At 37.7% G+C, this 27,609-nt stretch overlaps 1 protein-coding gene across 1 annotated transcript in view; it reads right to left on the bottom strand.

Annotated features, from left to right (window-relative positions):
- Window positions 1–18,941, bottom strand: part of PIK3C3 (phosphatidylinositol 3-kinase catalytic subunit type 3) — a 144,652-nt gene extending 125,711 nt beyond the window's left edge. The window contains exons 1-4 of the mRNA XM_079717252.1: window positions 18,856–18,941; window positions 15,661–15,849; window positions 10,074–10,217; window positions 3,952–4,081 (exon numbers count right to left, since the gene is read on the bottom strand). Of these exons, the coding sequence (XP_079573378.1) occupies window positions 3,952–4,081; window positions 10,074–10,217; window positions 15,661–15,849; window positions 18,856–18,923 (531 nt within the window). The 5' untranslated portion in view covers window positions 18,924–18,941. The remainder of the gene's footprint in view (window positions 1–3,951; window positions 4,082–10,073; window positions 10,218–15,660; window positions 15,850–18,855) is intronic.
- Between the last annotated feature and the right edge of the window lie 8,668 nt (window positions 18,942–27,609).

Here is a 27,609-nt window from a genome sequence, read left to right as displayed (position 1 = left end):
TGTAAAAATACAAACACATGGAGGCTAAACAATATGCTACCAAATAACCAAGAGATAACTGAGGAAATAAAAAAATACCTAGAAACAAATGACTGAAAACACGATGGCCCAAAACCTACGGCATGCAGCAAGAGCAGTTTTAAGAGGGAAGTTTATAGCAATACAATCCTCCCTCAAGAAGCAAGAAAAACCTCAAACAACCTAATCTTACAACTAAAGCAATTAGACAAAGAAGAACAAAAAACCCTAAAGTTAGCATAAGGAAAGAAATCATAAAGATCAGATCAGAGATAAATAAAAAAGAAATGAAGAAAACAATAAAAAATATGAATAAAACTAAAAGCTGGTTCTTTGAGAAGATAAACATGATTAATTAACCATTAGACAGGCTCATCAAGAATAAAAGGAGAAGACTCAAGCCAACAGAATTAAAATTGAAAAAGAGAAGTAACAACTGACACTGCAGAAACACAAAGGATCAAGGGAGATTACTATAAGCAACTATATGCCAATAAAATGGACAACCTGGAAGAAATGGACAAATTCTTAGAAACGCACAACCTTCCGAGACTGAACCAGGAAGAAAGAGAAAATATAAACAGACCAAACGCAAGCACTGAAATTGAAACTGTTATTAAAAATCTTCCAACAAGGGCCCAGGACCAGATGGCTTCACAGGTAAATTCTACCAAATTAGCTGTTAGAGAAGAACTAACACCTATCCTTCTCAAACTCTTCCAAAATATAGCAGAGGGAGGAACACTCTCAAACTCATTCTACGGAGCCACCATCACCCTGATACCAACATCAAACAAGATATCACAAAAAAAGAAAAGTACAGACCAATATCACTGATGACCACTGATGCAAAAATCTTCAATAAAATGAGCAAACAGAATCCAAAGGCACATTAAAGGGATCATACACCATGATCAAGTGGGGTTTATCCCAGGAATGCAAGGATTCTTCAATACACGCAAATCAATGTGATACACCACATTAACCACCTGAAGAATAAAAACCATATGATAATCTCAACAGATGCAGAAAAAGCTTTCAACTAAATTCAACACCCATTTATGATAAAAACTCTCCAGAAAGTAGGCAAAGAGGGAACTTACCTCAACATAATAAAGACGTTATATGACAAACCCACAGCCAACATCGTTCTCAATGGTGAAAAGCTGAAACCATTTCCTCTAAAATCCTGAACAAGACAAGGTTGCCCACTCTCACCACTCTTATACAACATAGTTTTGGAAGTTTTAGCCACAGCAATCAGAGGAAAAAAAAGAAATAAAAGGAATGCAAATCGGAAAAGAAGAAGTAAAGCTGCCACTGTTTGCAGATGACATGATACTATACATAGAGAATCCTAAAGACGCTACCAGAGAACTACTAGAGCTAATCAATGAATTTGGTAAAGTAGCAGACTACAAAATTAATGCACAGAAATCTCTTGCATTCCTACACACTAGTGATGAAAAATCTGAAAGTGAAATTAAGGAAACACTCTCATTTACTACTTCAACAAAAAGAATAAAATACCTAGGAATAAACTTACCTAAGGAGACAAAAGACCTGTATGCAGAAAACTATAAGACACTGATGAAAGACATTAAAGATGACACAAACAGATGGAGAGGTATACCATGTTCTTGGATTGGAAGAATCAACATTGTGAAAATGACTATACTACCCAAAGCAATCTACAGATTCAATGCAATTCCTATCAAATTGCCAATGGCATTTTTCACAGAACTAGAACAAAAAATTTCACAATTTGTGTTGAAAATCAAAAGACCTTGAGTAGCCCAAGCAATCTTGAGAAAGAAAAACAGAGCTGGAGGAATCAGGCTCCGTGACTTCAGACTACACTACGAAGCTACAGTAATCAAGAGAGTATGGTACTGGCAAAAAAAGAGAACTATAGATCAATAGAACAGGATAGAAAGCCCAGAGATAAACCCATGCACATATGGTCACCTTATTTTTGATAAAGGAGGCAAAAATATACAATGGAGAAAAGACAGCCTCTTCAATAAGTGGTGCTGGGAAAATGACAGCTACATGTAAAAGAATGAAATTAGAACACTCCCTAACACCATACACAAAAATAAACTCAAAATGGATTAAAGACCTAAATGTAAGACCAGACACTATAAAACTCTTTGAGGAAAACATAGGCAGAACACTCTATGACATAAATCAAAGCAAAATCCTTTTTGACCCACCTCCTAAAGAAATAGAAATAAAAAGAAAAATAAACAAATGGGACCTAATGAAACTTCAAAGCCTTTGCACAGCAAAGGAAACCATAAACAAGACGAAAAGACAACCCTCTGAATGGGAGAAAATATTTGCAAATGAAGCTACTGACAAAGGATTAATCTCCAAACCTTACAAGCAGCTCATGCAGCTCAATATCCAAAAAACAAACAAACCTATCCAAAATTGCGCAGACAACCTAAATAGACATTTCTCCAAAGAAGATACACAGACTGCCAACAAACACTTGAAAGGATGCTCATCATCGCTAATCATCAGAGAAATTCAATCAAAACTATAATGAGCTATCACCTCACACTAGTCGGAATGGCCATCATCAAAAAATCTAGAAACAATAAATGCTGAAGAGGGTGTGGAGAAAAGGGAACCCTCTGGCACTGTTGGTGGGAATGTAAACTGATACAGCCACTATGGAGAACAGTATGGAGGTTCCTTAGAAAACTAAAAACACAACTACCATATGACCCAGCAATCCCACTACTGGGCATATACGCTGAGAAAACCATAATTCAAAAAGAGTCATGTTCCACAATGGTCATTGCAGCACTATTTACAATAGCCAGGACATGGAAGCACCCTAACTGTCCACTGACAGATGAATGGATAAAGAAGATGTGGCACATATATACAATGGAATATTACTCAGCCATAAAAGGAAACGAAATTGAGTTATTTGTACTGAAGTGGATGGACCTAGAGTCTGTCATACAGAGTGAAGTAAGTCAGAGAGAGAAAGACAAATACTGTATGCTAACACATATATATGGAATCTAAAACAAAAAAGTTGTACAATGCTTGGCATTAAAACTCTCTCCAGACATAATAGAGTCATCCATAACTAGTAAGATCACAAAGGAAAATTACATGTAAAAATTAAAAGAAAGTCTCTTAACAAAAGTATTGTAAAAGTATCTTTAAACAGTATCTAACATAGTACCCTTTGAACAGATATTCACAACATAAGTTACACTGTTGTGATTTAAGAATAGAATTGAACTTAGAAATACAAACATTAAATGAAAACACTTCATTAACACAGTTTTGAAAGAAAGAGGTAATAACTCAGTCAATTTACCAAAAGAGAGGTGGGGTGGAATGAGGGTAATTTAGACGAGCTAATGTAAGAAATTTTCACCTTCAAACAATATAAGAATCTCTAGCATGTAATAGCACTTGCATCTTTAACACGATGTTACCAGAAAAGTAGGTGGTCATTTTGAAGGTATCACCAAAAGCTCTACATTTTCAAATCTGTTGGAATTACAGACACAAAAGGCCACGTATTATATGATTCTCTTTATGTGAAATGTCCAGAATTGGAATAGCTACAGAGATAGAAAGTAGATGAGTGGTTGCCAGGGGCTGGAGGAAGGAGGGAATGGGGAATGACTGCTAATGGGTACATGGTTATATTTTTGATAAAAATGGTCTAAAAGTAAACAGTGATGATGATTGCACAACTTTGTGAATTCTCTAAAAAACCATTAAACTGTACACTTTCCAAGGGTGAACTTTATGGTATGTGAATTATATTTCAATAAAACTATTATTAAAAGATTAAATTTAAATTAAGAAGTAATCTGACAGAATTCATAATGTCAATTTATACTACAACAGATATCATTCAGAGCCTTCCACCTGTTCCAATAGCTTCTTTTTTACCTTGGCAAGGCGGCTCATCTGATCTTCTGAGAGAGTACTGCTTGTTCTGCCAGGAGTTTTTGTGGGTTCTGATCCATCTGCTTCCACGTTAGGCCAGACTTTCAAGTCATGCATCCCTTGGCGAAACATGCTAGGCAAAAAGAGAATGTTGAGGACAGAATTAAATTAATGTAGTTCATTATGGGAAATTTCGGATTCGTAAACAGAGAGAATTCTACCAAGGAAATACATGTCTCTCTTGCCAAGCTTTAAGCCTCCAGTGGGCTGTAAAGCAATTAACCAAGCAACTAAAATCCATGTAACACTGTTTTTCACGTGCCATTCTTTTCTCCTCCAAGCAGTTAGAACTATTACAGAGATTCTAAAGGTAAACTGGAAACAGAGAAGCATCAGTAATGGACCACGTGCACTTCATCACTTCAGTGGAGATCTTAGAAACAGAAACCAAATTTCTACCCAGTTAAAGAATGTCACATTTACAATGACTGAAACCAAAATTAAAATAATTACATAACTTTCTACTTTAAGTGACAATTCAGCATAGTAGACAGCGGAGTTGAACTGCCGAGGTTTGGATCCCAGCTGTGCCATCTATTACCTACAAGACTTTGGGTAAGTTACTTAACTTCTCTGTGCCTCAGTTTCCTCATCTATAAAATGAGATTATAAAGAGGAACTGTATCTCACAGAGTTGTTAGAAAAATTAAATAAACCAGTACAAGTAAAAAGTACTTAGAATAGTGTCTGCCATGTAATAAGTATTCGATAAATGTTAGCTATTATTTTCCTTTTCACTGGGTACAGGCTTATTTTTCTCCCATCTTCTTTTCCATAACAAAGATGCCTAAAAAGGAATACAATAGTGGATTCAGTAAGAAAAAATACCCATGTCTACAAATCAGAAATTTAACATATCGTTGGAATTCAGCCTGAGCTGGATGATACTGCTTTAAAGTAAAAGACTACATGACCTCTGATTGTCATGCTTCAGCTTCTTTCAAAAAGCTACCATGAAGACCCATAGTAAAGGTTGAACAAACTCATAAAAGGAGTTTTAGACAAATATGTTTTTTAAATATGCTGTCAAGTTTCTGAGTTTTGTTTCTTCGAAGAGGGTTAGAGATAGTCTTCTGTTAGTGTGTTTTCTTTTTTAAGTGTTGTTTAACAAGGCCTTTCAAACAATATAAAGTCTATTCAAACAGCATCCTCCCAAAGCTGAAAGGCCAAGCTGTCAATCGCAATGAAAAGAATAAGACTAGGGCTTCCCTGGTGGCGCAGTGGTTGAGAGTCTGCCTGCCGATGCAGGGGACACGGGTTTGTGTCCCGGTGCAGGAGGATCCTACATGCTGCGGAGCGGCTAGGCCCGTGAGCCATGGCCGCTGGGCCTGCGCGTCCAGAGCCTGTGCTCTGCAATGAGAGAGGCCACAGCGGTGAGAGGCCCGCGTACTGCAAAAAAAAAAAAAAAAAAAAAAAGAATAAGACTAGAAGTGTGTGCAGGTGAGTAGGCAAGTCCAAAGACTCCCATATTAAATAATCTCTTAATTAGGTAAAAGGTGGATATAGTGATGCACTTTTCCCATCTTTAAAACCACTGTACTTAACTGTAAAAGGTTCACATTAATTTTTAACCCATTATTATCATGATCTGACCGACCAATGGAAAATTTCTTAGCAGATTTTCCTGAGGTAATAAAGAGAATTTTCACTGAATATTATGTAATGTATGTAAGTAATGATGCCATAAACATTTAGATTGGAAACTATAAGGGACAGCTACAAGCTGATGAGCAGTATAAGATTAAGGACCAAATATGTTAAGGTCTCTAAGTTTAGCAACAAACAAGTAATATCCAGCAACCATATCTGCAAAAGCTTACTTTATAGGCCCAACACAAAATGTACTGACTGGTTGTGAAGGCTCAATACACCCAGTATTTATCTATCATGTTAAAGATTAAAAAAAAAGTGTTATTATTTAAAAAGCCTTTATAAAGTTCATTTTCTTTCCCTTTCAACTGAGAGACATTCAACAGCAAGCAGACCTTAGTCTCTAAGAAACTGGGTACAGTAAGGTCATAATACCACTTTCAATGAATATCCTTAAATGTACCTTCAGAAACAGCAGAAAGCTTCCCTTCCTTCTCTCCACTTCCTTGCCCCCAAGTGAATAGTTTGGCTGAACTTAACTAAATCAAAAATAAGTACATTTGGCAGGAAGTCAGTATACTAAATGATTTAGGTGCCTTGGGATGGATCTGGAGAAGAAATTTAAGGATAAGGGGACATGGAAGGTAGGGGTGATGCCAAGTGATTCAAATGATCAAGTGAACATATTACTTTCTTTTGACACTAATGGAACCTTTACAGAGAGTTACACAGCCTCCAGGTGGCAAGCCAGAAGATGCTCAGAGCATCAAGTCCATTTGGGAAATTAAGCCAAACAGGCAAGAAAGAAGAAAACGGTACAGCAGGATCTCCCTCAGACACAAGCAGAGGCCCCAGCAACAGCTGCTGTAGATGCTCCAGCTCCCAGTGCCAAGCTACTACAGCAACAACTGGCCTGACTTCAGAATTCACATTTGGAAAAAACATCTGCAAGAGAAATATACAGCTTGCGTATGATCCTTTGCCAATTCAACCTAATGATCAATCAATTCTTTAGCTACTTAGGAATCTCACAAGCTAGACTTTCAAAATGAGGACAATTAGTTACTCCAGCCATATCCTAACAGATCTGTCTTTCGATTAACTACACTATCCTCCAAGAAGCACTGCTTCACACTGACTCAAGTATACAAAACAGGTATTAGCAAACAGCAAGAGTTGGTAGTCACAGGACTCCCGATACTATAACACAGCTATTAGACACTTTGAGGACCACTTTTAAAAAGCTAATAAGTCCATACCAGGACTATTTAAGGAACAAGGTGGGGTACAACTGGTGTTATTTCATTGCCTAAGAAACATGTGAGGAAATGAAGGTCTAAAGCAGCATTTCCCTAAGTCATGAGAACTGTGGTGGCACATGACATGATTTTTAACGGTAGGTGGAAAAAAATCTGCACAGGCTTCCTGCTGAGATCACACAGAAGACTCATGCTACTTTCTCACCATGAATGTCAGCAACACCATGCAGAGAAGCAGCTGTGACCCAGCAGTGCAAGTGGATGTCTGCACTCTGCTATAGCACCTGGAACATCCTGAATATCATATTCTTCCACAATCCAAAGGTGCACAGGAAGTCCAATATCCTGCGGGGGAATACCTCGGCTTGTCTCCACTGCACCCCAGTTAGCCTTCAAGGGAAGGCCCCAGGACACAGAGAGAAAAAGGAGTTATTTTAATTTCATAGGGCTTTTCAGATTTCCTTTTTCTGAGGTGTAGGTCACTATAAGCATCAGCCTAGAGGGAATAGTAGGCGATCTAACATGAGTCATTATACACACATACGCACAATGATTACTACTGATTTCACATACTTTATAAAAACTTGCCAAAGGCCAAGTAAAACAGTGTCACAAATGTCAATCTGAGAATTGATTTGGCTGTAGGCAGGTCATTTCACTGTACTTCTGTGGAAATTTCTATTGTCTCACACCTATAGTCTAGTCAGATTGTCTCCTGAAACTACGTCCTAAGATCAATGAAAATGTATCGATATATGAGTGTTAAAAGAGGTGTTTTCATGAGGGAAACTCCCGCTGTTATTTCAGAAGGTAAACCACTAATGAAGAGGCCAGGAGGAAAAACCAAGAGGTCTATCTGGCTGTTTCTCAAGAAGATTTAACCACTAAGACTACAGTAAGAGTAATAAACTGTTGTGCATTTTTTTTTTCTATATGGCAAGCAAATTCCACCCTGGTAGAGAAAGTAAAAAGGTACAAACACTCCAGAAAAGAAACATACTGATTTTGTAATATGTCCATTCTACTATAACATGCCATTTTATCAAAAACCGTATTTAAAACTGGAGGCCACGATGTCTCAGACTATGTCTAAATTATTGTTCCTGCATGGATTTCAATAATAAATATTTCTTTAATAGGTACATTAAAGTAAAATACCTACACATTACTAAGCAATCAAGCTATTCTCAATGAAATTACATCTACATTTTATTCATGAGTTGAAGCTTTTCTGAGAAATCCTATCCTGAACAGAAAAATTGAATATCATAAGGATAGCAATTCTCTCTGTAATTCACATATATAATTCAATACAGTTTCCCAACAAAATAACAATGAGCTTTTTTTTTTAACTGAGGAAATAATATTAATATTTATCTGATAAAATATAGAGACTATCCAGAGAAATTCTGAAAGGACTACGAATGAAGAAGATTATCCGTCTCTAATATTAAAACATTTTATAATTAATAGTATTCAAAACTAACAAGAATAGTTCAGAAATAATGACAGCTAATATTTACTGAGCACTTATTAAGCTCATTACATGTCTTTAGTAATTTATCATCATCAACTACTCTGTGAGGTAAATACTAATATCTTTTTACAGATAAGGAAACTGAGGCATAAAGAGATTAAATAACTTGCCCAAGGGTACACAGATAATAAGCAAAAGAGCCAGGTTTTAAACCCAGACAATCTAGTTCTACCTGCCTTCCTAACCACCACTGGTTTATAAAAAACTGATAAATTCAACATCATAATTTAAGATTCATGAGCTGCAAGTAAATAAGCAACAAACAAGTATATGATAATTCGAAAGAAAATGTCAAACAGGAAAAACAATATGTGTAACATGTAACACACAAAGGGCTAATTCACTAATCTACAAAGACCCCTTACACATTAATAAGAAAAATGACAACTCAAAAAAAAAGGCAAAGAATTTTATGGTATGTGAATTATACCTCAATTTTAAAAAATGGGCGAAGGATATGAAAAAGCAATTCACAGAAACATAAACACAAATGTAAAGGGAAATATCACAATATGATCATCTTCAATCATACTTAATGATGTGAAAATTAATTTAGGAGATAACATTTTTCAATTTTGAAATGGGCAAAAATTAAGAAGTTTGATAATACCTAGATTATAGTCTCTACCATTTGATCTAAAGGAACTGGGACTTCTTTCAGAGAGTCCAGGTCTGGGGCAGGAAATTTCCCAATGAGCCCGGAATAGCTTGTCTCCAGAAAGTAAAGAAGCTACCAATGACTACTGGTGTACATACTGTCAAAAGAACATGGGATCAACCTGAAGGGGCTCCTACTGACTGACCAAAAATTGGAATTTTTGAGAATTATAAAGAATAAAAAGAACAATGGATTGAAACATTTCAAAACTGTTTAAAAGTTCATGATAAAACTTAAGAACAAAATAACAAAAAAAATCAATCGTCACTTTCAAGGTTACCAAGGCACCAACCAATTCATTCTTAAAATTGTTAAAGGGGAAAAAAGTTAAACATTCATCTGCCTTTCCTATATGAACTGTATACCAAGGTAACTCAATATATGATGAAAGACCAAGTTTTTTAGAGAAAAATTCCAATTAATAAACATAGAAAGAATAGAATGTCAACAATTTTCTTAAGATGAAGAGTGATCTCTCTGCTCAGAAGAAAAGGGATAGAGAAAAAACACCCTAAAGGACTCTCATGTTTTTGTTTTTGTTTTTTTTTTTTACAATAAATCTCTATTATCTGTAAATTTTTAAAAACAAAATTAACTTTCCTATTATAATCATTACCATTACAGCAAATTAGTGCTTTAGTACTTTTTAAACCCTGTTTATTGTCCTTTTTGTCACTATTATGACAAAGCAGAAAAACCCTATAACAAAGCAGTTACAGTATATGACAAATAGCCTTTTATTCCTAAAAATAAGGTTACAGTTTCCAATGACTATTTCGTAATAGAAATCGCATTACCAATCATTAACAGTAGAGAAATACAAACTGTGTTTTTTAATTAATCTATCTGCATCTCCTGAAGGAATTATGTGTCAACTTCAGTCTCAAGTACTACGGAATCATATGTATCCAATAGGTTTCACTTCCTAGCACAGAGAACCAGACTGGGCATAAACTATTAAGGTCAAGAAAGAAAAGGGCCAGAAAGCAACAACATTTCCATAGGAAAAGAAAACGCTTACCCGTATTTTCCAAACAGTGAAACTGTTGTTCCTCCCACAGGCACTGCCTTTCCTGGTCCATACACATCCCATATAGTCAGGGCCACTTGCGCATTCCTGGGCAGGTCAGGGTATTTCACAGGCAGTTTTAGCCATTCATTCCAGCTATGGAAATAAAGTCAACAAAAACATAAAGCTAAGGAAAGAAAGTCAACATAAACATGTGTATAACTTTCTTTTAAATTAACAAACCATACAAGAAGGTCTGTCCAGAGAAAATGTCAAAAGATTAAGTTAGTAGTACAAAAAATAACGTGGCACTTACCTCAATTTTGCTCTAGGCAACTTCAATTTTAAATACAGGCATATCTGTATTTTATTTCACTTCACTTTATTGGGCTTTGCAGATATTGCATTTTTTACAAATTGAGGTTTATGGCAACTCTGCATCTAACAAGTCTATGGGTACCATTTTTCCAACAGCTTTTGCTCATTTTGTGTCTCTCTAATCACATTTTGGTAATTCTTTCAATATTTCAAACTTTTTCATTATTAATATATTTTTTATGATGATCTGTTGTAAGTGATCTTTGATGTTAGATGTTACTACTATGACTTGCTGAAGGCTCAGATGATAGGATTTTTTAGCAATAAAGTAATTTTTAATTAAGGTATGAACACTGTGTTTAGACACAATGCTATTGCACACCTAATAGATTACAGTATAAAGATAACTTTCATGTGCACTGGAAAACCAAAAAAATCGCTTTATTGCAATACTCGCTTTATTGTGGTGATCTAGACCTGAACCTGCAATATCTCCAAGGTATGCCTATAGAACACATGAAAAAAATATTTTGAAAAACAAAGCTCATGAAAAATAACACTGGTAAATTCTTTAATCAAGAAACTCAGACATCAAGGATTTACTGTATAGCACAGGGAACTATAATCAATATCTTGTAATAAAATATAATAGAAAAGAATAAGAAAAAAGATATATACATATATATGTATAACAGAATCTCTTTGCTGTATACCTGAAACCAACACAATATTGTAAATCAGCTACACTTCAATGAAGAAAAGAAAAGAGAAACAGACGATATCACTAAGAGACAAGGAATATAATAATGGCTAATAAAAATCTGGGAAAACACGTGAACCTATTAGAACCAAAGTTGTTTTAGAACTAAACTGTGATTTTTTTTTTCTGTAAGCATTCTCCAGAACAGTTTTTTACTAAGAAAAGAAAGAAATCAGAATTACTCATATTATACTCAAAATGGTGCTAGGTATAATATTGTCCTATAATATACATCAGTATCTCAATAAAGCAGAAAAAAAACAAAATTTTAAAGAGATCAAAGGAGACCATCCACTAACTTTGTAACATGAAGTTACTAGACTGCTCTGGACAGATATGTGACAACTTTTTACATGAGATTTTCCTTCCACTCAAGTTATTTCATTAATACCAATAATGCTTAGCTATTTTTTTAATGCTTTCAAAGCATATTTTTACATATGATTTCACTAAGGAATGTTTGTTCTTACTAACAGTAATGACAGCACAGCTCTCCCATTTTTTTAAATCTCTATTCACCCCTGCAAATTTTCTTCTGCATTCAAACTTAACACTGGATTTATCTGATCATCTCAACTTCCTTAAACAACAGATGGCTTTTAAAATCCCAAAAGAAAACTACGCAAACAACACACAAAGTAATACCCAGCAGACACACAGAATTGCTTCTCTCTGTTTACTCAAAATTATTCTCAAAGGGCATATCCCAGTCTAGGTCAAATACACCTGCATCAGTAAGAAACCGAACAGAATTTTCACGAACTTATTAAAGAACAAAACATTTACATCCACCATAAAAATTCAAGGACCTACAGGAAAATTAGAGATGGCTATCAATTTCAAGGAGACTCTAAACAACATTAAATCCTTTTCTTCTATGAAGTTCTTAAAGAAATAAAATACATGTTTAAAAAGCCTTTCTCCCCTACAGATAAGCTTAAGAAACTAAATGAATTTATTTAATTACTATTCACATGGTGGGCCAGAATAAAAAGGTAAATACTAAGTGTAACCTTATGCCAATGAACAAACCACAGAGATAAGTTAACACAGGCTAAAGTTAAAGAGAAAAGTCAGTAACAATACCCAAAATGAGCTGTGAAAATACTCACCCTTATATTCTATCCTTTGACTAGGAGACAATACATAAGAGCAAGCAATCATTTGCCTCAAACCTTTTGCCATCCAACACCTGACCCCCACACCTCTTTAAATTAAGCAAAAACACTTTACCTGTTTTACATACTGGGCTTCTGCAGAAGATTTCTTTTGAAGAAAATGAATCTTCAGCTAAAAAATAGTTTGAAAACCACTCAAGATATTCTAGAAATTATGAAAAGATCTGGTCAGACATCAAAGAACTGTGTATTTTGAACACCATTTTGTTCTCTCCCTTCCCATGAACCATCCCTTCTTCATGCCCCAACTCTAATTAGGCTTAAATTCACCTGGCAACTTTCAAAATATTCCAGGATTCTAAAGCCTGATTCTGGATGGTATGACTTCCCACCATGTACCCCACACGCATACACCAGTGTACTAATTATCTAGTCTGATTAATGCACTCCTGAATCCTAACTTTCTAATTTTAAAATTGTATTAGTCTATGTCTAAAGCCATTTCAAATCCTCCACATGACAAGACAAAATATAAATTAAAAAAAAATTTAAACCACTTGCCTGCAGAATAATATTCATATATATAACTTAAAAATTTGCAGTATTTCACACCTAAAGCTGATAATTTTACCCTAAGTGTAACTAAAGAAAGTACAGGTTTCCTCCCCATGGGCTCTCTTATTATAGGACAGGATAGAATAGAATATGGTAGAAGAGATTCGGATGAATTTTGGATGAGCTTCTCATTATTTGAACTCTCACAACTCACTATCAGAAACTTAGAAATAGATTTAGACAACTTGGAATCTCATACTACCCCAAAATACTTTCTGAAATGCAAAAATTAAGATAGCAAGAGATCCTTTTGTGGTATAATTTATTTTCCCCCCAGTCTACAGAATCTTCTTTTAAGTCATTGCTTATAGAAAATAAGGGCTGTATAAAGTTTGCCCTTATTGTTCCCTGGTGGCGCAGTGGTTGAGAGTCCGCCTGGCAATGCAGGGGATAGGGGTTCGTGCCCCGGTCCGGGAAGATCCCACATGCCGCGGAGCGGCTGGGCCCGTGAGCCATGGCCGCTAAGCCTGCGCGTCCGGAGCCTGTGCTCCGCAACGGGAGAGGCCACAACAGTGAGAGGCCCGCGTACCGCAAAAAAAAAAAAAAAAAAAGTTTGCCCTTATTTATTTTAGAAGTGCTATTTTTGTTTTGATGAATTGGTACAAACTTCACTCTTAAATACTAAAGAGCAGGATGTACAAAATCTGCAAATGTTTCCCTTAAGCCCAAAGAGTATATTTAAAAGAAGATAGGGACTTCCCTGGTGGCGCAGCGATTAAGAATCCACCTGCTAATGCAGGGGACATGGGTTCGAGCACTGGTCCGGGGAGATCCCACATGCCATGGAGCAACTAAGCCTGTGCGCCACAACTACTGAGCCTGCGCTCTAGGGCCCGCGAGCCACAACTACTGAAGCCCATGAGACACAACTACTGAAGCCCGCGTGCCTAGAGCCCGTGCTCCGCAATAAGAGCAGCCACCACAATGAGAAGCCCGTGCACCACAACGAAGAATAGCCCTGCTCACCACAACTAGAGAAAGCCCACACACAGCAACGAAGACCCAACGCAGCCAAAAATAAGTAAGTTAATTAATTAAAAAAATAAAAGATAAAAACCTATCCTCATATATTTACCCAGCATAAGGTATTTTCTCAATCTATCTTCTACACAGCTGTTTTAAACCTTTTAATTAAAAAAAAGCCATTGTAATTATTTTAGAGTACTTTGTTAGTTTCACAATTTAAAAAATATAAACTAAAAACCTCAAACCTTGAGAGAACAAATATGAAAGTTTTTATATCCTTGAAAATACATAATACATAAACAATGCAGAGAGGAGCTGGTAAATGGGAGGAAGAGGAGAAAGATGTTCATCTCCCTATAACTGGGAATTTGCTTTTGCTCTAATCTCTTTTATTGCCAAGGCATGGAACAAAACCACCATACAATTTCCCCCAATAAAGGTGGAATTCTCCATAAATGTTGACTTCCTAGACCTAAATTTGTGGTTCTAAGTCTTTTGGAGGGTCACAAGCCACCTCAAAAAGTCTAATAAAAGCTTTGAGCTCTGTCCCTGTAAAGATGCGCAAGACACAAAAAATTCTGCATACAATTTCAGAGTTTTGTAGATTTCCTGATTCCAGTTTAAGAACCTCTGATACAATTATAGGAGTTTTGGTGGGTTGTTTTAGGTGTAATGATGATATGTAGCTATGTTACAGACATAAAGAAATATTTAAATTAAGATGATATAATATTTGGAATTTGCTTCAAAATAACATTGGGTGTAGCTGAAACAAGACTGGCCTGAGTTAGTAATTACTGAAGCTAGGTGAGGGAGCCCTGGAAGTTCCTTATATTATTCTCTCTACTTTTACAGGTTTGAAATTTTCCAGAATAAATACAAATACATATATATACTCGTGTGTGTATATATCTAGCCACAAAAATACTACTAAAGAAATTACACCATTAAAACAGTTGGTTTCAGTGTAGCCAGATCATCAGAGCTTAGGCTTCTGATCTCTCCACAAAACTTTTCCCAGTCTGCTGGGCCACACTTGGTAAACAAAGGGTTGTATCCTCCACAGTACAGCCTGGGAGTCCATGTGGCCACATCCTGTCCTCCATGAATACTGTGGGCATAAACTTCTGAACTGAGAGGCACACAACCTGTGTATCCTGTACCAAGCCTACCAGGGTACTGAATAATACTCACGCATCAAACATTAAAACTGCACCACACAATCTATCAAATAAGAAGTGTCAAGAGATTATATTAAGGACCTACAATACTATCCTGGAAAAACGGGAACTTGATGTTCATTACATTTACCTCGAATTCCAACAATGGCTTGCTAATGCAGCATGCTTAATAAACCAAGAACTTAAAAAAAAAAGTTTGTTTCATATTTAACATAAACAACTGATCCAAACAGATGACAACATATCTCTCTCTAAACATCTGAGTTCCAAACATCAGCTTAGACAACATCTCAGACTATCCAAAAGTGTTTCTGTGTTCAAGGGCATAGAATGGGAGCAAATTTAGAGACGTGTTTTTGGTTTGGGTCATTTTGTGAATCAGTCAAGTTCTCATAAAAATATGTCAATATACTCAATACAAACATAAATTCACTTCCACCTCAATTAGGTAAATAAATTCACTTCCACCTCACTTCCACCTACTTTATCTGAGTAGGTTCCTACTTTAAACTATTTGATCACTGCTTATAGGTATTAAATAAAGAATTTTAATTCCTCTGTAATCCCAAATAATACTTTCAACATCTATAAAGAAATGAGAGAATAGTCTGGAACCCACCATATTCAAGAAAACAACTTACTTCCATCTCGTACTAAATGCTTTGTAGGATGTTCTCACTGGCAAGGCAAGAGGCTTCCCTTCTGCAAAAACTTGGCAAGTAACATAGAGGTCAGAACATGTTTCTTGGTACAGTCCTGAAAACTTCAACATTGGGTCTTCCAGAACAGCCTTATAACTCTTTTGTTCTCTCTTCCCTTCCAAACTTCCTCTGAAAGCATAAAAGCAATAATGTTTAGACACACATTTTTAAAAGACAAACACAACAAATACTAAGAGTTTATGGTTATGTCACAGTAACCTTATGCTACCTGAACATTTTCCTATAGATGAAATTAGTCATTTTTTTCATTTACTAAAGGTCTCTTAACATACTAACATGCCGAAGGTCATTCCTAACTTCATCAACATATTTCTCTATTTTAGGCTTCTTAATTTTAAACCCTGTCATCAACTCTTGTGTCTACCTTCTAGATGTCACCAGCTTTCCAAGCATTAGTTTCGTTTTATTAATTTCAAGTTGACCACTTATTCCTGTAGTCTTTCAACAACATTTATTGTACTAAGCATAGAGGTCCAGAAATGAAAGACAAGATAAACAATACAGTGTTACAGGAAAACATTAAGTTCTTGCTCTAGGGAGAAAACTTACTTTTAACTGCGTATTTTTTTTATGCTTTCTTTTTTTTTTTTTTTACTATGTAGATGTATTATCTAATCAGTTCTTTAAGAAATACAGTGTTTTAAGTAGTACAAGATATGCATAACATTATAAAAGAGGTAGGAACATTGCTTGGAAATCAAGATTACATCATATATTGTGCCAGGCATTTTACAGAGACTTTCTTACTTACTTTGCACCATATTACCATGTTATAAATCATGAAGCAGACTCAGAGATCAAGCTTATTATCCAGGATCACAAAGTAAGTAACAGAGCTGAGAATAAAAACCAGGACAGAGGAAGCCAAAGCCAATGTTCTTCCCATTACAGAAAGATATATAAGAAAGTCTCAGGAGCACCTAACGTGGCTTGGAGGTAGGGGCTCTTAACCCAGATAGATGCCTGAAATGAGCCTGAACAATATATGAAAGATGAGAAACAGAGGCAGAGAGTCCTCCCAGAATAAAAGAACAGCATATACAACTGCAAAAAGGCAAGATGGTGTGTCTTGACGAACTACAGGTTGGTAGAGCTAAAGCATAAAGCTCATGTGAAGAAGCTAGAGATGAGAATGAAGTGTAGGGAGGCAAGGAGGCCAAGTAGCCACCAAATTCAGTACAGTGCCTCACGCAAAATGAAAATTCAAAAACCTGTTAACTGAACAATTTGAATTGAGAGAAATATAATCAGATTTGTGTTTATGATACTTTGGCAGGAGTATAAGAAAGTAATGGAGAGGTGGCACTGAAAGCAAGATCAGTTGGAAGACTTTCAATCAAAATTAAAAGGAAAAGGGTAGACTAAGGCTAGGGCAATGGGGTTTAAAGGGGGCATGGATCAAAGATACTGAGCAGGTAGATTCAAGACAACTTGTAAAGGACTAAACAGAGAAGGTGAGAGGGGGTGTCTGCATGAATCCGTATGACTCCTTTTCTGTCTTAACCAAAATCAATGAACGATGCTAACAATCACCAAAATAGGGTGAGAGAAGATAAGAGTTAGAGGGCGTGTTAATGATGTGCTCCATTTTAGACAAGTTGCTTTTAAAGTGCTTTGGGACATCCAAAGTGATCATGTCTTGTGGGCAGTTTGATATTCAACTATGGCACTAAGAAAAGAGACATCAAAGTGCAAGTTTTATTAAAACCACAGAAACAGATGAAAAGGCCTGGGGAAAATAAACAGAATTTTAAAATTTACTATTCTCTGACTATATGATTCTAAACTGATACTTCCTGCCCTCCCCAAAACGAGTCTCAGACGCTAAAAGGTGATTTGTACTGAATTTTGCCAAACTTCTGATTTATGCTTTATCTTTTCCTCAAAATACTCAATGTGTGTCGTTAATAATGGACCGGTTTTTTTAAATTTTTTCTTCTTTCCTTTTAATGTTCAAAAGTTTCAAAAAAAATGCATTCATATGTCCAAGAAATACTGAGAGGAATAAGACTGAAGGAAAGTCCTTTACCAGATGACGGCAATACAGGTCCTGTATAAACATCTACCGGTGTATGCTGTAGAAACTACTTTAAATGGGTGTGTAAAGTATTATACAAAGGTACAGTTTGGCATATTATTCTTACCACCACCACGAAATGAACAGTAAAGGACTTGTCAGAGTCTGAAGTAAGGAACTTCTGGAAACAATCATTCAAAGGAGCATCTAATGACTCAGAAAATGTATTTACCACAGGTATGTAGCCCTATGCCTGAGGCACATTTGTTGAATACTGACTAAAACATATGATGATGTTGGGATTAAAAATCTGTGATAATTTATGACAGTTTTCACATATGAAAATACATCTATGAGACTGCCAATGGACATAATTTCCAACTTGGTGCTACCTGTTCCCCATCTCAGTTCCATTATTCTCATCTCAAGATGTCATGCCCTGTACCTTTACTTCAACTGTGATACCCCAAGATTTTCCTGCAAGGCTCTCTTCTTATATATTCTGTTCCCTTTACACTTGGAGCCCTCCTCACCTTTGACTGACTCCCAACTTCCCTGGCTAAGCAATGCCAGACTGTCGTAAGATTCAACCTAATCCTCTATCACCTCCCGTGTTTTTAGTACTACCTCCATGTGCTCAGCTACCTTATCTGCCTGTATCTACCTTTTCATAATTTCTTCAGTCTCCATTCCACCTTCCAGCCCCGTTTTAAAGTAAGATCTTCCAATTATTAACGGCAGGACGACGATTTAACCAAGACTTGATTTCTTTATCTGTAAGATGTGACGGTAATAATCCCACAAAAGGTTGCAGTGAACAGCAAAACGCTTTCTTCAAAATAAACCCTGTGGGACTTACGAACTTATTCCTACCGCTGTCCTTCTCACTGAGACCACGTCCTCAGTCCTCGCACACGGCCCCTCTCCAAACTCCCGTTCACCTCTGTTTCCCTGGCTTCAGCCTTCCGGGCCGTCCGCAGGCCGACCATCAAGCTAATAACCATCTTCTCTCCCCAACCCATAGGCCCCTGCCTCCCCCCCCGCCCCCCCCCCCCCGAAGCTCAGCAATCCCAGTCCCGGTCCCCAGATTCTCTTACATTTTAAGCTGCACGTTGATGTCCAGGTCACAACTGTAGATGTAGTGAAACTTCTCCGCTTCCCCCATGGCAGCCCCGAGCAAGAGCAACACCTGATGCTGAAAACTAGAAGCTGGGAAGACTCTGGCACTGAACTTGCAGAGCCGCACAACACAGGCTCTTCCGGTTCCGCCTCTCAGCCCTGGCTCCGCCAATCCCTGCCGGGAGTGCGACCCCACGCGGCGGAACTGCCCGCCCCACCAAGCGTTCTTCTGCGCATGTGCAAAGGGAGCCCACCATCTTGCTTGAGTGTAAATAGAATTCCGGAAACGCAGCCTATTTGACTACATTCCAGACTTCCTGTGTTCTTCCTGTGTTAGCGGTGGTTTGTTTCTTGTTTGTTTTTTGTTTTTGTTTGTTTTTGCGGTACGCGGGCCTCTCACCTTTGTGGCCTCTCCCGTTGCGGAGCACAGGCTCCGGACGCGCAGGCTCAGCGGCCATAGCTCACGGGCCCAGCCGCTCCGCGGCATGTGGGATCCTCCCGGACCGGGGCACGAACCCGTGTCCCCTGCATCGGCAGGCGGACTCTCAACCACTGCGCCACCAGGGAAGCCCTGTTTGTTGTTTTTTTAAAGAAAATAAGAAACTGTCTTTCGAGCCTGAGCTATTTCTAAAATCAGTCCAAAAGGAAATGCAGTTCAAAAAGAATTGTCACAACTTTCACTGGCTGGAGGTTGGTTAACCAGGGAACAATCACAGGAATTAGAGTTTTACCAAGTTTAAATTTCAGGGGCCCTTCCAAAACGTGTAGATTTAATCATGTATTTGCTATCTCAAGCAAAGATCTCCTCTTTCCGTTGTAAAGAGTGGAGGAAGGACTACCCAGAGAACAAGGAAACCTGGGTTCCAGTTTTGTGCTACAAATATATAGGCTACTTTAATCAAAGTACTTGGGTGCTTGTTTACACAAGGTGTGTTCAGACCCGATGTACCTTTGAAGACCTAACCCTTGTTAGAACCTAGAAACATCCAGTAACAACTCTAGGACTCAGATTTCTGACCTCTAAACTCCTACAATGTTTATTTTTATATTTAATAGTATGTAAAATTGTACTCTGCATTTCCAACTAGATCCAAAACTCTTGGCAAGAATAGTGTGCCCCCTTGGTGCCTAATACATTGTTGAGTTTAATAATTCCTATTCATTATTATTGGTGATATTGAATAAATTCTCTGTTTTCTATGTGTTTATTTTCAGGTGCCACATTGTAAAAGGGACATTGCTAGAGTGTATATAAATTACTATAATTAGGGGAGAAGAAGAAGCTTTCAAGGAAAGATTGAAAGGAGTGTAGCTGTTTAACCTAGAAATCCAAAAACAATGGCTAATGCACAATGTTTTTGTCCCAAGTAAATTTTCAAAAATATTTGTGGAAGCAACACTAGGGAAAAGCATGATAGTTATTCTCCTATTACTTACAGTTCCAACAAAAAGAGAGCCAACTTGATTTCTTCCTAAGTATAACTATTACCAATGGTTGGAACTTATAGGAAATGTAATTTCAGCAAGCAAAGAAACTTGAACTTTCTAATCATCAGAGCTCCCAACAGTAAAACGTATAGTTACAAGTGCCATGTCTATGGGATAATTCCAGCGGTGGATGTCAGGTCTGATGTGAAACAGGTTTCTCAAACTTGAATAAAATATTGACAATTTGTAAAGAGCTAAATTTTCTGATCCCAGTGCTGACTTAAATTACTTTTATTATAATGTTATTTAATGTATAAACCTGAGTAAACTTCATATAAGTACACACATATATATTTCTTATAAATTATTTAAAAATCAAATTTACAAATTAAATATAAAAACTTCAAATTAACAACCTTAATACAATACATAGCCTTTTTGCTGAAACTCTATTGCCTACAGCATGAATATGGCATTGACCACTCTTACAGGACTGGTTCTTTTAAATTCAAGACATCTATACTGCTGTATACCACATGGCACTTCAATTTTATTGCCTTATTTTCTACTCAAATTACTATGAACTCTTCATTAGTATAAGTACCATGATGGTATTTGGCCTTTACTTGGCCCCCAAAGCATTTTTTGTCTTAGGTCCATCTCTGTTCTTTTCTCATTAGCCCATAATAGTTAAAGTCCCAACACAGTCACAGACAGAACACAGATAAAGGTATAAAAATGAAATATCAATACTTAGTTCCAAGATACTTATTCATAGGATCCAGGATAGACTTATATTAACTTTTTAAAGGTAATCATCAAGAAAAAAACAACATTAAGAATGTATTATGGGAGAATCTTAGAAGACTGGACTGTAACTGTCAAAGACATTAATGCAACAAGGAAAACTAATGTGCCAGTGAGGAGGGTTGTGGCAGGTCACAGAAGCATTTTAAAAGTCACAGAAGTCAAAACTGGCAGTGCCTTTCCTGGACCAACCATGGATCAGGAGGATGTGGTTAGCAGACCTGAGTATCAGACTCCAGTTAGCAAGACCATGGCAAATGGAAGCCTTAAGCATCTTATTCTGAAAGGAAAGAAATAATGTTTTCTTTCCCATGTAATCTTTCCCATGTGAACTCATAAATATAACAGACACTTATAGAACACAATTTACATTGCAAGAACCCACAGCTCCACAGACCACTGACTGTAGGAAAATAACTTTTTGCATAGGTGTTTTCTTTGTGTGGTAGGCTATTTCTTTGACTCTTTTGTCTCATATGTAATTAACCCTTGTGGTTGCAGTTTTTATTCTGTGTTTCCTTTGTCATCCTTTTTCAATTTCATGTTTAATTATTCAAAATACAATCTTAATGTTGGTTGAGAAACTTGTTGATAATGGTCTGTGCCTTCTAGTTGCCCAGGATTCATGTCGTGATAATTAGGTTTGTTTTTGTCAGTTCTGCACCCAATTTATTCTCTTTAGCTTGTAATAAAAAATTGACTCGTGGGCTTCACTGGGGGCACAGTGGTTGAGAGTCCGCCTGCTGTTGCAGGGGACATGGGTTCGTGCCCCGGTCCGGGAAGATCCCACATGCCGCGGAGCAGCTAGGCCCGTGAGCCATGGCCGATGAGCCTGTGCATCCGGAGCCTGTGCTCTGCAACGGGAGAGGCCACAACAGTGAGAGGCCCGCGTACCGTAAAAAAAAAAAAAAAAAAAAATTGACTCGTAGCTTAGAAAAGCAACCATCTATTATTGGTCTTCCATCAAGATAAAATGACTATGGTATTGTGAGATTAAAATAATCTCATAGCTGCTTTTTCTCCAATTAAAAAATTGCCTTTACAAGTTTTCTAGAAACTCCAGGGGTTTTAGAACCTAATCACATGACAGAACAGACAGCATTGTCAGGAAACTTGAAAAATCCTACATCATAAGCCAAGACTTATGGCCATTTGTCAAGTGACAGTGTTGAAAATATGGGCTTGAGAATGCCTCTTAGTGATCCTGGAGTAGGAACCCACAAAGCCTGGGTGGTTCCATTCAAAAAGGTAATTTCTATCAGCTGCAAAAGGGAAAGGACCAAAAGAATGCATTTTCTGAAAAATAATAAAAGTATATTTTGTGTGTGAGCTCCTTCTACTCTGTAATAAAAGAAGCTCGTCTCTCAGTGTCACAAGTGAGAAAAAAAATCCTGATAGTTGAATGGCATCACTGTCAAGAATCTCAGCTATAAAAGAGGAATCGGATCATATCTCTCCCAGAAAGCATGATCAGGTCGTATCCAAGGAACATGGTTGTGGGTTGAGCTCTTTGTGCCTCCTCACCCCCGTCACTCAATAAGAGGAGTGATCTCTAGTACTCAGACCTTGGAAAGGAGAACTATAAAGCTGTGAGAAATATCTGGTGTTATTTATATTCTCTTGATTCAAGATTTTTAAAGATTTAAAAAACTCTGAGCCCCATAAACTCTGGGCTTTTACAAAATGTACTAGACCCTGAGAGAGTCTCCATCTTCCTCCCCTACGCTTGCTAAAAAAACTATTAGATTTGTGTATTGCAAGCCTGAGATTGCTGCTTCAGAGAAGCCTCTTCTGACCTCACCTTCCTCCCCAACACTAGTTTAAGTCACCTCACTTGAAAATCTGTTCCTCCTGTATTATTCTTCCATAGTATTTTCAAGAGTTTCTATCATAATTATTCAGTCGATGCTGTCCCACTCAACTACAAGCTCTGCAAGGGAAGGATTTGTGTGAATTTTATTTACCACTGTATTATACTTTAGTTCCTGGCACAGAGCAGATATTGAATAAGAAAAGTAGGAAAGAATCTAGCATTTGAAAAACTACTATCTGTCAGCACGTTAGGCCAGTTCATATATTACTTTATTTAATTATTTCAACAAAATAGTGAAGTAGGTGCCGTTACCCTATTTTACAGAAAAGCAACTCTAATATAGGTTAGGTGATTTATGTATGATTAATAGCTAATAGATGGCAGAGCCAGATGTGTCTGACTTCAAAACACATGATATTTTACCAAACTATGAAGGAATATTCCAGAATAATTCCTAAACTTACTTTCTGCAACAGAAAAAAATATTAATGGCAGTCTCTATAGCATCCTTGGTGTTATTTAGCACTGCCATTGATCCTTCCACCTCTCTATAGATTACACTCTCAGGTAAACATCTTGACTCATTACAGATTAACTCCATGGAGGGAGGAGATTTCAGTCCACTCAGCGTCTTTACAGGTCATCCATTTATTCAACAAATTTTTACTGACTGCTTAGAATGTGCCAAGAACTACAGCAAGCATTGTATTAGACATTGGTCTGTCCAATCTCACTAGAGGATAGTGTACCTTATCTGCATGTGGTGCCACCCCTGGCATCCCTCTGTGTATGTTTCCTATGTCACATGCAACCTGTCCTCTAATATCATAGGCGACAAAGAGCTTTATTTCATTTGTTCTATAAATATTGTGGGATGATAATGACTTCAGACATTTCCGAGAACCCACTGTTGTTAGAAAACCCATTACAATGAGTGAAACCTCAGCCCACATTATGTTTGATCTGCAATTCTGGTCTGTGTTCATTCTTTCCTTGTGCTTCTACATGCTCCAAAGGACAGAGATACTGCTGTTATTTTTGGCACTTCTTATTGCCTTGCTTGTATGCATTTGTGTTTGTGCATGAATATTTAATCACAGAAAAGTTGTTGACCCAACATTCAGACTTGCTTCTCTGAGACAAAAGGAAGAGGAGCAATCAGAGCCTGAGTCCATAGACAGTAATTAGTGACACAAGTAACTCCTCAAGATCCCTGGAGTCATTCTAAGTCACTTTGCCACCTACCCAGACTCTATAAATGCACAGGGAAAGAGTGGCAGAGACCCTAAAAAGGAGGAAAGCCTTCACTGTGTTGTGAGAATTTATCTTTCAGTGAAAAACAAAACAAAAATCTTATGTAAACACTAAAAGAAATCTTGGAATGAAAAAGAGGAAGGAAAAGAAGGAGAATTGCTTGCTTGAAAGTCAGCTTGGATTTGAGCTGTGCATTAGTGTGAGAGTTATGAAAGTTAATACTCTTTTCAGAGAGGAATGCTTAGGCTGGAGTTTGGATTTGATGAGGGAATAGGCAGAGGAAGACTAAATGAGAGAATGTGAGAACTAAAACACTTGGACTTTCATCTCAGAGAAAATTAGTCTGCCTATAGGGCAAAGGTGAAACTTTGTCTCTCTTTCTGTCTTAAAGACTGTTAGAGGGGGCTTCCCTGGTGGCGCAGTGGTTGAGAATCCACCTGCTAATGCAGGGGACACGGGTTCGATCCCTGGTCCGGGAAGATCCCACATGCCGCGGAGCAACTAAGCCCGTGCGCCACAACTACTAAGCCTGCGCTCTAGAGTCCATGAGCCACAACTACTTAGCCCACGTGCCACAACTACTGAAGCCCACGCGCCTAGAGCCTGTGCTCCACAACGAGAGAAGCCACCTCAATGAGAAGCCCGTTCACTGCAACGAAGAGTAGCCCCCGCTGCCGCAACTAGAGAAAGCCCGCGTGCAGCAATGAAGACTCAACACAACCAAAAATAAAAAATAAAATAAAATAAAAAAAGACTGTTGGAGGAGGTCAGGAGAGGACTTGACCACTGGTCAGTCCTGGAGCTGGACCTGGGTGATAGGAGGCTCTTCGCCCCTCCCCCATCCTTGGAATGTGTGCTCTGCCTACTGTTCCCACAGTGAGAGCCAGGTTCAAGGATACAGCACTGAGAGAGCAATGTGCTGTTGAGACCACATTGGATGGTGTATGTGACTGAACCCCATCAAGGCCTGTCTATAAATTCTTAAGATGCTGGTGGGTAGATCAGATCCACTCCTGGGAGCACCACCTACCAAGAGCTGCCTCTTTCTTTGGTCTCTCCTTGCCCTCCGTGTACTGAGCCAGTTTCAGATTATACTCAGAAGCAAACCAACAGAGACAAAAAAACACAGAAATGCTATTCCATACCAGGGCTCTTTACAGGCATTTAGAGGAAAGGGAGGCTTTCCAGGACTTCATGGACTATTTAAAATTGGAGCTAAGTTTTAGTTGTTTTTTGAAATTATTTTCTATTTGTCTCTCAAGGTTTGTTTGAACATATCAATTCTGAATAATATCCTTTCTCTTATTCTATATTCAGATTTTGCCTTTATCTTCACCCAGTAATAGAATTGATTCTTGTTGCTAATGGTAGTTATGATCTATAAAATCACAGTGCACAGAATTAGTGAATATTGAAACATTGCTCATAGTGAAATTAAAGGGTTATGTTCCTGCAAGCCTCTGATCACAACATTTTTATCAAACATAAAAATATGTAATGTTGTTTTATCTATGTTTCTTTTATTTATTTATTTATTTATTTTTATTATTATTATTTTTTTTTGCGGTACCCGGGCCTCTCACTGCTGTGGCCTCTCCCGTTGCGGAGCACAGGCTCCGGACGCACAGGCTCAGTGGCCGTGGCTCATGGGCCCAGCCACTCCGTGGCATGTGGGATCTTCCCGGACCGGGGCACGAACCCATGTCCCCTGCATCGGCAGGCGGACTCTCAACCACTGTGCCACCAGGGAAGCCCTCTATGTTTCTTTTAAAGACACCTTATTTAATATACATTGTTCATTTATTAACATTGAACTCATGGCCAAGAGCACTATAACTCATGCCCCAGTGAAGCTTACCTAATACATGTATTTTCTCCATGAGGCACATCACATTCTTCTTGCACGTAGGAACACTAGACAGCACTTCAGCACTACACTTGGGGGCCATTTTAAACAGTGAAATCACTAATGAAAAGCACAGAAACCAAAAACAACAAACAAAAAAGCCACGACATGATACTAAATAGCAAAAAGGACACTTTACAGTGCGAGAGCTGAAACAAGAAGGCAGAGCATTTCTTTGTTTGATCTCAACCAGAGACATGTATGTTGGGTGACTCAAATTTTTCACTGCTCCATGCATGTCCATGAATGGCTGCAAGTATTGATTTTGGAAATACAAATAAATGTTAGTGAGCCGGTTCATTTTCAAATACAGAATTTGTGAATAATGAGATTTGACTGTATTTGTTCTCAGAAGAGAATGAAGAGCTTCTCTAGACCAGTGTGCATATGATTCACCAAATGAAGATTCTGTTTCAGTAGGTTTGGGTGGTGGGGCCTGAGAGGTTTCATTTCTAATGATTGAGGCTAAGTCTGTCCCGAGCAGTACTAATCTGCACCATCCATTCCTGTTCATTTAGAAACACAGAAATTGAGTCCTGCAGAGATAAAGAAAATTGCCAAGGTCATACTGATTATTATAAAGTTGGAACTTGAGTACAGTGTTCCATAAGACTTTATAAAGGAGATGGACCTCTGATGCTAACAGGCACCAAATTAAATTTATGGTTGCGCTTCCTAGGAAGCTATGATCTGCTTTGGCTTCTCTCTGCTTCACCCCTGCGCCATTCTTTTCCCATATCTCTTTGCATTTCTTAAAGGCCACCTCTGTGCTATGAGGATCTTCTTAATACTTCTTAAAAAGAGCAAAATTTTCTAATAGAGTTTCTAATAAGTCAGGATAAGGGTCCATTCTATTTTTTTCTATCATGCATACATTTAATATATATTACAAGTTTGTCACTCCCCTGCTCAAAACCTAATAAAAACCAGGTCTCTTGCCAGGGACTGCATTATCTACCAGATTCTTCCTTCAGCCTCCTTCTGGCATGTTGTTTTCTACTGCTTCTCAAGACGGACCCTCTGCTTAGGCTCCAGCAACCTGTATTTCCCCACATATTTGTTGCTTATGCTGTCTTCTCCCTAAAAAGTCACCTCTTCCCTCTGTGAAATAATATTCATATTTTATGGCAAGACAAGGAAAAATTAAACATAAAAAAATTTCTCTGTCCTTTAGCCCCCCTTCTCCCTCTACCGCGTGCTATGTATCTGCATTGACTAAACCTCTCCTATCAGCAGAAATACCTCCTTAACCATAAAGAGTGACATTCTCCTAGAACAAAGAAGACAGCTCCTTAAAAGATAACCTTCCTTCTTGATCTTGTAAGGAGTCACGATGACTCACCACTTTGTACTTGCAGATCTGGATTGTGTAAACTGTCAGTGATACGTCATTTAATGAACTCTGTTTTAAAACACTTATATAACTGTGCTTTCTAATGGGTGGAACTGTGACTTCTAATGGGTGGAACAGGTCTTGGAGCTTTCTGAGAGGCTGCTTCCAGGTTGTAGACTTCAATTTGGCTC

The sequence above is a fragment of the Hyperoodon ampullatus genome (genome assembly GCF_949752795.1).
Source record: "Hyperoodon ampullatus genome assembly, chromosome: 13".
Taxonomy (NCBI): domain Eukaryota; kingdom Metazoa; phylum Chordata; class Mammalia; order Artiodactyla; family Ziphiidae; genus Hyperoodon; species Hyperoodon ampullatus.
Note: the sequence above shows the minus strand (reverse complement) of the source record. Positions and strands in the feature narration are given on the sequence as shown.